General features: G+C 37.6%; 1 protein-coding gene across 1 annotated transcript; it reads right to left on the minus strand.

Annotated features, from left to right (window-relative positions):
• Positions 1-9,315: 9,315 nt before the first annotated feature.
• On the minus strand, positions 9,316-10,868 carry LOC132164540 (feruloyl CoA ortho-hydroxylase F6H1-3-like). Its single transcript, XM_059575072.2, has 2 exons — positions 10,330-10,868; positions 9,316-9,894 (listed from the first exon to the last, which is right to left on the minus strand). The coding sequence occupies exons 1-2, from the start codon at positions 10,833-10,835 to the stop codon at positions 9,324-9,326; spliced, it is 1,077 nt and encodes a 358-aa protein (XP_059431055.2). The 5' UTR covers positions 10,836-10,868; the 3' UTR covers positions 9,316-9,323.
• Between the last annotated feature and the right edge of the window lie 1,494 nt (positions 10,869-12,362).

Below are 12,362 nucleotides of genomic sequence, written 5' to 3' on the forward strand. Positions count from 1 at the left end.
ACCTTCTCCAGAATAGTACGGTTCATGCGTTCTGCCACCCCATTCTGTTGCGGAGTCCTACTGACCGTGAAGTGTCTGACAATCCCTTCATCCTGGCATATCTTCAAAACAAGGATCCGATGTGTACTCACCGCCATTATCTGACCTCAGTCTTTTAATTTTTCTGCCAGTTTGAGTTTCGATCATTTTCTTCCATGTCAAGAAAATTCCCAAGACTTCATCTTTATGCTTCATGCTGTACACCCAAATTTTCCTAGAAAAATCATCAACAAAGGTAACAAAATAATGTTTACCTCCCAATGATGGAACCTTCGTAGGTCCCCATACATCTGTGTGAACATAATCAAGAGTCCCTTTTGTGTTGTGAATTGCTGTGCCAAACTTGACTCTTGTCTGCTTGCCCAGAATGCAATGTTCACAGAATCCAAATTTGCCTGTTGTGGCACCATCCAACAGACCTTGCTTTGCTAACCCTTGCAAAGCCTTCTCACCTGCATGACCCAATTTCATATGCCATAATTTATTTCTATCAGGGATTACCTTTTTAGAGTTGTCAGAAATTGTGGCAGCTGCTCCTATAATGGTAGTCCCTTGCAGATGATACAAATTATTTTGTCGAGCAGCTTTCATCACCACTAGTGCACCAGAAATCACTTTCATGATTCCATTCTCCATAGTGATTTTGTAGCCTCTCGAATCAAGAGCACCCAAAGAAATCAGATTTTTCTTCATGTCCGGTACATACCGAACTTCTTTCAAAACTCTAGCTGTTCCATCATGCAACTTCAATCGGATTCTTCCTATCCCTTTCGTCTTACAGGCGACGTCATTTCCCATAAGAACTACTCCACCATCAATCAAATCCAAACTAGAAAACCATTCCTTGTTTGGACAAATATGAAAGGTACAAGCTGAATCCATTATCCACCCTTCTGAATGGCAATCAAAAGATGCTCCAGCCAAAGCAACATCTGAATCTGAATCTTCAATTTTCGTGCTCACCACATTAGCTTTATGCTCCTTGCCCTTAGCTTGTATTCTAGGACAATCCTTCTTCCAGTGACCTTTCTGACGACAAAACGCACATTCATCCTTCGCAAGAAATTTCCTGTCTGATGAAGTGCCTCTTTTCCTTGAAGCAGAACGGTTCCTACCCAAGGGTTTCTTACTTTCAGATCTGCCTCTTACTGTCAAGGCCCCTGACGTTCCACTGTGTGCCTGCTTATCCTTCCTTCGATACTCATCGTTCGTTAGTGCATTAGATACATCATCAAATTTAAGCGTATCTTTACCATACATTAAAGTAGTAGCAAGATGTTCATATGTATCCGGAAGCGAATTAATCAACACCACAGCTTTATCTTCATCATCAATTTTAACATCTAAATTTTGCAAATCAGCAAGTATTTTATTGAGATTATTCAAATGCTCTGGCATAGAAGTACCTTCAACATACCTGAAGCCGAAAAACTTCCTCTTCAAATAGAGCTTATTTTCGATGCCCTTGGTCATAAACTTGTCCTCCAGCTTGTTCCACAACTCCTTTGCCATAGATTCCTTCATAACAAAATACTTCTGATCCTTTGCAAGACAGAGCCTGATTGTTCCACAAGCTTGACGATTAAGCTTTTTCCAATCTGCTTCTGACATCTCCTCTGGCTTGTCCTCCAGAGTCACATCAAGTTCTTGTTGCGCCAAAACATCCATAACTTCGCATTGCCACATGCCGAAGTTATTTCGTCCATCAAACTTTTCAACATCGAATTTTGCATTCGAGACAACAGATCTCACCACAGGTGCAGGTCCACCAGATTTCGAAGTTAATTCCTCCGTCATCGTGGTACTCCAAATTTTTCAATAAAACACTAAATCACCCAAACAATTGCCTAGGTTGAAACCCAAAGCTCTGATACCAATTTGTTGTGCAAAAGGTCGCGAATCTCTCACACAGTCAATCAAGCGGAACAAACGTGATATAATGTTTAAAGAAAAATAAACAACAATAACAACAAGAACACAAGATTTACGTGGTTCGGCAACTTGCCTACATCCACGGTGCAACAGTAGAGAGATTTCACTTTCAAAAGGGGAGACACAAAAGAGTATTAAAACACTCACAAACCCAAATCCCCAAATACACCCAATTTCTCCTCACACTCAAAACAATACTGGTTCTTCCTAATTTCTGTAGAGCAATACAAATTTTTCAATCTCTTACAGAAAAAACCAGCACATTCTCTCGACTCCTCTCTCGACTCCTCTCTCGACTCTTTCCTTGCAGTAAAACCAATGGATATTGAAAACCATATTGTACAAGAAGTCAAAAACAATGGCTTGCTCCTTTTGTTGACAAATGAAGAAATGATGAAGGAGATAATGTAGTTGCTTCTTTTGTTGACAAAAGGAATTCTAAAGAGTTAATGCAAACTTTTCAACAATTTGACTTCATTGTTGGAGAAGGCTTCATACGGTGTAATTGGAGAAGAAGAGCATGACAAGTTTGACCAAGAGACAAAGTTTTTCCTTTTTGTCTACTATGAGCCAATTTTTCAACAGTACATATTTTCAAATCCACCTCAAGAATACACATGGTAGACCCAAAACACAAAGGTGTAGGAATTATTCAAACTAGATAGAAACTTACCAGCTTACGGTCCTTGAGGGCATAGAACATCTCAAGATAACATGTACAGCGGCTCTCAAGGCGATTAAGGTTAGACATGTGCTTCCAAAAGCCATAAATCCCAGTAAGGGTCAACAACTTCTCAGAGTAAATCTGCCATGTGTACCTATGGAACCATACAAAGAACTCAAATATTAATGCACATGTACCTATGCACATTAATAACTCAAATATTAAGAGATATTCAGTTCAGTGAGGGTGAGCATGACCAGACACAGAAGCAATTGGCAGCATTTGGACGCATTCAGAAGACAAGGCACAAAATTTAGCTTTCTCCTATGAAGCATTTCAAGTTCTAATCATGTTGTGGTGAAAACAATCTATGTCCATATTACTCATATTTTGCATTTATGAGAAATGCCTCACATGACAGGAAATAATGTCTACGCCCTCTTTTGGCCGGATTGCTCTTCAATGCTTCTAGCTAAGCATTTAGCATAAGTAATATAACCTAATGTTCCCCCCCTCCCACTCAAACAACAGTTTTTAGCTCTTTCTAGTTAAAGATTTCAAGTACCTTTTCAAACAATACTTAACACTAGTGATTTCTTAATTAAAATCCAGAGTAACACTACAGGAGTATATTTCCAGATCAAATCAATACATTGCAAACAAAAGCCAAAGATTTTGCTGGTGAAAAATAAATTCCACAGCACATGTAGAAATTGACTTCTAGACAATGGTATGTCCTTAGCAGCAATATCCATCGTCAACTATTCAGTTTAAGTGATTGAATCTATAATGGACAGAGTACATTTGAAACCATTAGTTGAGACAGTTCTTTCAATCAAATACAGCTACATGTTTCATGTTTCTCAACCATTTATTTCTTATTCCGTGTACATAGGTCAGTAATTCAAGCATCTAAAACTGCACCTCACATGAATGTATCATTAAGATTTGATATATCAACAATGTTGTGCTGCTAAATTCTACTCTGAACTGACATCTCATGGTTTATTTGGTCCCTCAAAACCCTTCTCAACAACTTCTTAGAAACTGCTTTAGGGAACTCTAGAACAATCTTAACACTCTTCACCTGTTAACCAGCCAAAGAATTGGAGAAATTGGATCAATAACTTGATAGTTTGCGAAACTAAAATAACAACAAATCTGACAATTTGCAGAGTTATAAAACATCAATAATTAGTTTAATTGAATCATATCACCACAAGATCATGGATTTTAGCATAAACAAGATGCGAACCTCTCTTAGCTAGCAAGCAACCCAAGTGTGTTGCCTCCCAAGGTATTCACATCACTCTCTCTTAATGTTTCTTACTAGGATTTTCAGACAGCTACCACAATACCACAAAATAACTCTAATGGCCAACTAGTTTGTCACAAGTCTTATTATAAGACTAGCAAAAACATTAGAGAGACGCAAGTTACGAAGTGAGATCCTTATGGATCTCAGTCCTCAGCCGTAGGATCAGACAACGCCTTTTAAAAAAAGCAATTGACTTAAGTTGGAAATTCTTTCCAATAATATTCCTGAATTCTCCGTGAGAGAATATTGATTTCTACAAATTGCAATAATGTCCATCAAAACATTGCAATTAACCCTAGCTTGAACACTAGAGAATTACAACTGAGGTCCCCTTACAATTTTCATAAATTTTCCTTCCACCACACTATCTTCCACGTACATGAGCCACTTTGAATGGATTAATTATATCACTGTCAAGTCCCTAGCTCATGTAACCTTTAGTATCTCGATTTCATAATTTTGTTGGACTTCAAAACAATTTTCAAAACACTAAATAGATAAATAATTTTATACATATGAAATACCTCGAAAAATCTCATCAGCCGTTTTAAAAAAAAAAAAGTCCAACTCCCTTATGAAATTAACTGAATATACGATCTCTTTGAGAGACTAGTAGATTCCTTATTGAGCATTGTACATAGCCCTTAATGGAGCATCACCGGTTGATATCGTCAAAGTTCATTAAACCTCTCAGGAATAAGGACAATAAGCAAATTGTGTTCTCTCCATAAGGTGTTCTTCATCGGATCCATTTAAGTGTATGTGCCTGTTACATTGCACCAATTTGTTTGCTTAAGGTCACTACCTCAATGGAGGAGTAAATCATTCAATCATGCATATAGCAGCACAGCAAGTGTAGGATTTAGTGGTAAGAAATTTAGTTGACGTCCACAACCTAGAACAATTTAGGTTTACAAGGAACTGAAAAATTATTACTCCCTGCCTTTGATTCATTAACCCTAGACAAAATCTATGCTAGACATCACATTTCATATTTAATCACCCATAATAATCATGTATGTGAAAATAACATTTATTATTAAATAACAAAATTAGTTTTTGAGGGCATATAATTCTAACAAAACTTATAAAATAACAGGCCAATTTCTGGAAACCACCAAGGAACTGAAACCGGTTCCATCTCTTCTACATATCATTTGAAATGAGCTTATTAAAGTTTTCAGAACATATGTGTTAGTTCTTGTATTGGCTTAATTCAGTTCCAAAATGCAGAGGCTATTGTTCACGGGCTCAAACACTGATATAGAATGCTCGAAATCCAATATCCACTGTTCATAATGTAGATTCATGTGTTATGAACGTCCCTGCAAAATTTCAGCTCAATCGGACTACAAACACTCATCGATCAGAGCTGTTGATCAAAACTGGACAGACCGGGTCCGGACAGGCCTTCCTCGGGTCCGGACCGCATTTCCAGAAACTCAATTTCTGCTCCGTAAAGCCCTGTCCGGACAGCCCATTAACCTGTCTGGACATCCCGTAAGTTTTAGGACCAAAAACGTGATTTTAAGTGGGTTAGGTCTAGGGTTTTGTCGATGGTATATATGCATCATTATAGAAGAGAGATGACGAATTTTCACCCCCAGAGAGTTCGTGTGAGGCTGTGCTTGAGTGATTATTTGTTGTGAGCCAAATTGATTCCTCTTAGAGGATTTTTGTTAGTTTTGATTGTGTGCTTAATTGAAGTCTACCGGAAGGGTCCGATAAAGGAGAATCACGTTGAAAAAGATTGTGAGCGAGGAGACAAGTTGAAAGCTTGTCGATCTTACAGAGTCAAGGTCTTGCAAAGGGTTGTAAGTGTTCCTAGAGTCTGTAATCTCTGGATAATCTTTTGATAGTGATTTCCTGGGTTTGGCTGCCCCGGAGAGGTTTTACTTTTAGAACGTTTTCTAAAAGGTTTCATCTTCGTCACCAAAATCTTTGTGTGTGATTATTTATACTTTAGTGATTGTTTGCTTTGATAAATATCCATTAATTCCGCATAAAATTGTGATATTTATCTGTTTAGAGTTTTTCAATATGTATGAGTCTATAATCATATTCATGGCCTCATTGGAGTTTGAAAGATTACATCATTTTGATTTTCTGTCAAATTAGTTGGATGAAAAAAATTTGATGCTTTTATAATTAATATTGATATGGTCCTCAATGCATTACAAAAACTTGAGGATGGCACATGAATGTATGTTCAGAAATTGCCTATCTTATGGACGAAACAAAAACACTTGGTATCTTAAAAAATCAGGTTCACAGTCACTCTATCTATCTAAAGTAACAGGGTCACAATTAATTTTCAAGTCCCTCAGGACCCATAACATATGCATCCAGTCTCAAGAGATGCATATATATAAAAGGGAACATCATCTTATATTCTTGGTGATTAGTCCCTGATCAGGCCACTTTCCGGGTAAGAAACAACTAATATTCTCACATGGGTATCTTGCTTTATTGTCTTTATCTACTACATCATAAAGACATTACAATTAGGCACATAAAGAAGTGAGCATTCAAGTATTCTAGAATAGGCAGGTACAAGCGTACCGTTCCTTGTACATTGGCATTCCTTTGAATTGGCACTCCTTGCCTTAAAGCAATCATGTATCCCATGTATAAGGGTAAGAGACCCACTTCGCCAACACAAGCTTGATCTTCAAGCTGTCATTGCAGGTCAAAGAGGGTAGATATATCCACATAAAATATACTTTTTGAGTCATTTGACTTGGCTCATCCAAGTTCATTTTCATTGTCACCAAAATTGTTGAAATTGCTCAGAAATTACCCATCATCAGTAAGTACAATAAGAGAATAACATAAGGTATTCCATGTTCTTCAAAGATGACAAATGGACTTCCTAGGATGTCATATATATATATATATAGTCTTACAAACTGCTACACACAAAAATAAAATATCTTTATAGCTTCTGTCCAACTCTTCTTCCTGGTCGTTGTTGTTGCTTGCTCAGCCCTCCTCGCTGCTGATTCGTAATCACTCCACTTTTTTTGAGTTGCCGTTGTGAGATTCCGATTCGTCAGGTTGAAACTGCACTTCTTGATCATCTTCCCTCCATCGGTTAAATCGTGAAGAACACGTACACTCGAATTCACTTAGCAGTAAACTTCCCTGGAAGTTCATTTCCTTATAGTTTCATAAACGTCTCCAAGTGAGCAGACTATCAGAACAGCCAAGTGAACGCTAGATCAGCTCAATTCACCAAGTCCAGACTATCAGAACCAGCCAAGTACAGTTAATCATACTTGAATTAGCTTCAACTAACTGAATGATCACCTTTTTTGAAAAAATTGGTATGTTTTTGGACTAATTTTTGAAATATTGAGAAACTTTGAATATTTCTTGATATGCAGATAAGTTCCATTGAAATTGAGCATGTGTGTGACCGTGCTAATGAAAGCATTTCGGAGACTGCTGCAGTCAGTGTTTCACCGGTATATGGGGGTCCAGAACAGTTGGTTATATTTGTAGTATTAAAGAAGGGGTTTAATGCTAAACCAGATCGAAGAGAGTTGAAGAGTATATTCTCAAGAGCCTTTCTAAGAAACCTCAACCCTTTGTTTAAGGTTTGCCTCATATGCTATCTTTTCCGTTCCCTTACACTTGATGTTACTGTCACCTGATCATTCTTTGAGGTTAAATTCATACTTTAAATTTAAAAGTCATCTTTGGACTTTGATGATTCAGATAATGTTGACAGAAAATTTAAAATGGTTTCACCACTCATTTCAAAAGATATGCAGAAGAGATAGAACTGATTTCAATTCTATGGTGGTTTCCCCAAATCGGCCTTTATTATTTCGTAACTTATTGATCTAATTTCTCCAACTCATTTAACTGATTAGGATGTAAACAATGTTAAGATTGTTCCAGAGTTTCCCAGAACGGATTCTAACAAGTTACTGAGAAGGGTTCTTAGAGACCAAATGAAGCAAGAGCTAGATTCCAATTTGGAGTAGAATTTAGCAGCCAAGTTGTCATTGGAGCATCAAATCTCAACAATCCATTCATTTGAGGTTCCTTTTGAGATTCTTGAACTGAAGTATAATAAACATGAAACATGTAGTAATTGTAAATCCTTGATTACTATTGTTTTTGTTGTTACTAAATCAGGAGTCTTTACGATGATAATATAATGTTAGGGTCATGTAGTTGCAGATTGTGAGTTGTAACTGGCTTCAATATATCCTATTGGCAAATGAAGTAACTTGCTGACAATATGGAGTGAACTAAATATCTTTATTTTACCACAATTGTGTTTATTTTACCACAAGTAACATAATTAAACAATTACAATGTTACTGTCTTGTGAAACGATAGACTTGGCCTGCATCCGATGCTATTTCACAATCTCATGGCTTGAAGCTTGGTTCTTTCTTATCACCTATTGTTTTACCCCTCAGAGGATGCTCTAGGTAGCTCCTCATTTAATAACATATTGATGATTTCATTGGCAATGCTGATTTCTAATTAGTAGAAAAATTTTGAATTAGATATGGAGTCACGGCATTCAAGACATATCAGGTAGTAATCATTGTTTCTTGTATGAAGAGTTTAAATCAGTTTTGCTGGATTGAGGTGTAAAATCACCGCCACTTATGACTTATCCCAATAAAGTGTAGAGTTGAGGTTCAAAATAAGGACTTCAGTATGTTAAATCACAAGTATTTCAAAAGTTTAAGTTAATAAGAAATGGTAAATTTAATCAATACTTCAACATGAGATAAAAATGAACTTGTAGTAATCACAGGCAATATATTCTTAAGCAAGAGAGTTTTGGGACGACAAATGTGGTAGAAGTAAATTAGGGTTGAACCTACCACTGATAGTGGTGGTCTAATGGTAAAGGGATCGAGTTTCAAGGGTTACGGTGTGACATTTCTTGTTCCCTTGATGGTCCTACTCATGAGTTGGAGCTACTAACCCTTAACGGGGTTATGGCTCAACCGGCTTGAGGAAGCACCTACGAGCCCCTCACCTTGGCAGGCCTACCTAGACCCTTTCAATGATTGATTCTTTAGCGGATATGTGGTTATTATGGTCATGCCCGAGTAGGGTTGCCATAACCCGTCTCCCCTCTCCTACCCTTAGACCTGTGAAGAGATTCCAATGATTCAATTTCAGAAGAAAACCATTATATAATTAGTACATAGAAACAGTACACGCGTACACATTTACTCAAAATACGAACATACAAACATTGTATCATGGTCCATGTACCTTAAAAAAGAAGAATCCTCACTTTTGTTATCGTGAAAGATCTTATTATTCCTTTAAAACTCGGTTATTTTACATCACTTCATTTTAATTGAAACAGGACAACCTCGTTTAAAAACATCATATTTTTGCAAATTCAACTGTGTTCTTCCCATCATGAGCCTTGCTGAAAAAATGCTTGATATAATCTGAGTACAGAACTTGCTTATATGCTGCTTTCTCCCCTCCCTCGAGAACTTCAGGGAAAGGACCAATCATGTCACATGGCCTGGGGTGCACGAAAATGGGAACGGAAATCCTGTTCTTGCTTCCATTGGCAGCCACACGATGCTCAATGCTCTTGTATCGACCGTTGCTCATTATCTGCAGTGCATCACCGACATTGATGACAAGGGAGCCACTTACAGGTGGAACATGGATCCACCTATCGTTGTCTCCTTTCACATAAAGTCCGCCAATGTCGTCTTGAAGGAGGATAGTGAGGGTTGAGACATCAGAATGACGTCCTACTCCTACTGTGAGCTCAGGGTTAGGACAAGTGGGATAGTAGTTAAAGTTAATCCTCTTTGAACCCATTAACACTGATTCTTTCATTTCATCAATTTCTTTCACATTTAATCTCTTCATTAGGGCCTCTAATAGCCGTTTGATAACAGCTTCAGAACTCTTCATGTACTCAAGCACTTGATCCCTGAAAGCAAACAATAATTAGCCCACAGCAACTATATACATGCATAAATACAATTAACTAGAGATTTGTGTTTGGGTGCCAAAATTCTAAATAAAACAATTTGGGGGGTCAAAAATTAAATTTTATAGGAATTTTATAATATCTTTTAATTTTTTTTAATTTTTTTTGGGACCACCTTGGGTCGAGGGGGGTCCAGGGTCCCCCCCAAGGCCCAACGTGGTTCCACCCCTGCAATTAACCTAACAAAATGTACATGCATGCATCTACACGGATTGGTGTACCATATAATAAACTCCCTTAGGGAGTAGGCCTTCCCTGGCTATTAAACCTTGTCCATACAATTAGCCTAAAAAAATATGTAATCGTGTGTGCATAGACGTGTTTAGATATGCATATATCTAAAGAAAATGTGCAAAGTTACATAAACTCTGTTACCGGCACACAGGAGGCCACAATGCAGAGGCCTCATCCTCTGAAACATAGAAGAGGCTCAGGTAATCTTTCCATTCAAGAGCCTTCTCTGCTTCAGGGTTAAAGCTTGTACCAAACCGCACATTGTTGGAAGGGGAATTCTCTTTTAACAACTTCCTCTTCTCCTCAGCCGGCAACCCAAAGAACCTATGTGTTGCCTCCTTCACACTCTCAAGCACTTCAATGGGCACTCCATGGTTAGTAATCTGAAAGAAACCCCACTTCTCTGCTGCATTGCAGATTGATTCTGCCACGTTTGGGTCGTCCCAGCTTGACATGTCGATGATGGGTATAGACTCTTGGGGGATGATTTGGCTCATACTCATCCTTTCTTCTAGGGGTTGGATATACTCCTTGGGAAGGCTTTTGAGACCCATTTCGGAGAGACCCTTTACTCCATTGCCTTTGCTTATGACAAACTCAGTAATTTCTGAGGAGCTGGTGATTGATGCAGCAATTGTTGTAGCCATTTTGTATAGCTTGAGAAGAGAAGATGGGAGATGTTTGGTGGTGCAATATTTTATATGGCATCAATAGCTATATTTATAAAGCAGTCTTATCTTATGTGCTTCACCAACTCACGTGGCAATCTGCAGGCCTTGTTAATCTTTGCTCTAGCAAAAAATTAAGGCTAAAGGGAATGCCCAGTGTCCTTCTAGTGTTCTCTTTTAGGTAGATATTATTTTTTAAGAAAATAAAAAAAGAAAATCGTCCTTATTTCTTTCACTTGGACTTTTAAAAGTAATATCCACCTAAGACTATGAAAACACTAAGAGATCACCTATCATTTTCCAAAGCTAATGCTCATTAATTCAACAAATGTGAATTTTGTTGTGTTTATTTGTTTCTAAAGGTAGTTGCGTAAGCTCAATCAGCTATGATCATATCTAATGAAGTGGAGATCACTAGTTCAAATTTTCCTTCCCACTCTTATGCGAAAATGCCACAAAAAAAAAAAGAAGGTAGTTGGGTAATATTTTGCTTTTAGGATTAGGCTTTTAATTACGTAGACCATAAAAAGTAACGTTTGGACTTGTTTTTCATAATTTTTTGTTGAATAAATTTTTTCGTCTCTAGTAGGCCAGGGCGGAACCACCTTAGCCCTTGGGGGACCCTAGCCGCCCAAGGCCTAAGGTGGTCCCCAAAAAAAAATTATTTTTAATAAAATAGACTTTAAAAATTATTTTTGCCCTCCCAATTTTTTTTTTTTTTTTTTAATTTCGCCCCCAAAACCTGTCTCTAGCTTTGAAGAAATTAAAAATGTTTGGTTGCTCACTTCACGCTAAAAGAAAATGAAAAAGAAAACCAAAATGTAGAAGCCACCAACCATAGTAGGGTGCTGTTGCTCGTGCTTTTTTCGGTCCTACTTGTTCGGATAAGCGTCCGGTCAGTTTAAGCCCAACTTTTTGAACGGTTCAAGCATTTTTGTGAGTAGAGAAACTAATTCGAACTACTTTTAGGACACATAGGAAACCAAAAAAAAAAAAAAAAAAACAACTTTTAGGACACATTCTAATGCAACCGTATGAACTGCTGGTAGCATGACATTAATATTTTTGAAGGAAGGGGGGGGGGGTAACTGGAAATATATATACACTGTTTAGGAAAGGATTAATAGTAAGAGAATAGCATTATGGGATGTTACTTTGTAGTTTTCTCTTCACTTTCCTTTTCGATCTGATGTTTGTACTGACTGCAACTTCATTACATTCTGCACCCTGAGCTTGTACAGCGTGTCCCGAAAGATTTAGTGAAGATCCATGCTGGTGCAGCGGCGGAGAATGTTGATATCCTTGCATGTTATTGTACTTTTACTTCATTAGTATTGTTGTGAGGTTACACTCATAGGGAAATAATCTAAGCTTTGAATGTCAGTTTAAGATTCCAGTGGCTGATAGGGATTGGGGTAATGGTTGCACAGTTTGATTTAAATCCAAAAAATGGTGGGCTAAAATTGATTGTTATGGTTCATTTGGAAGTATGTTTTCACCTCTAAT

This window comes from Corylus avellana, chromosome 8 (genome assembly GCF_965113065.1).
Source record: "Corylus avellana chromosome 8, dhCorAvel1.hap1.2, whole genome shotgun sequence".
NCBI lineage: Eukaryota > Viridiplantae > Streptophyta > Magnoliopsida > Fagales > Betulaceae > Corylus > Corylus avellana.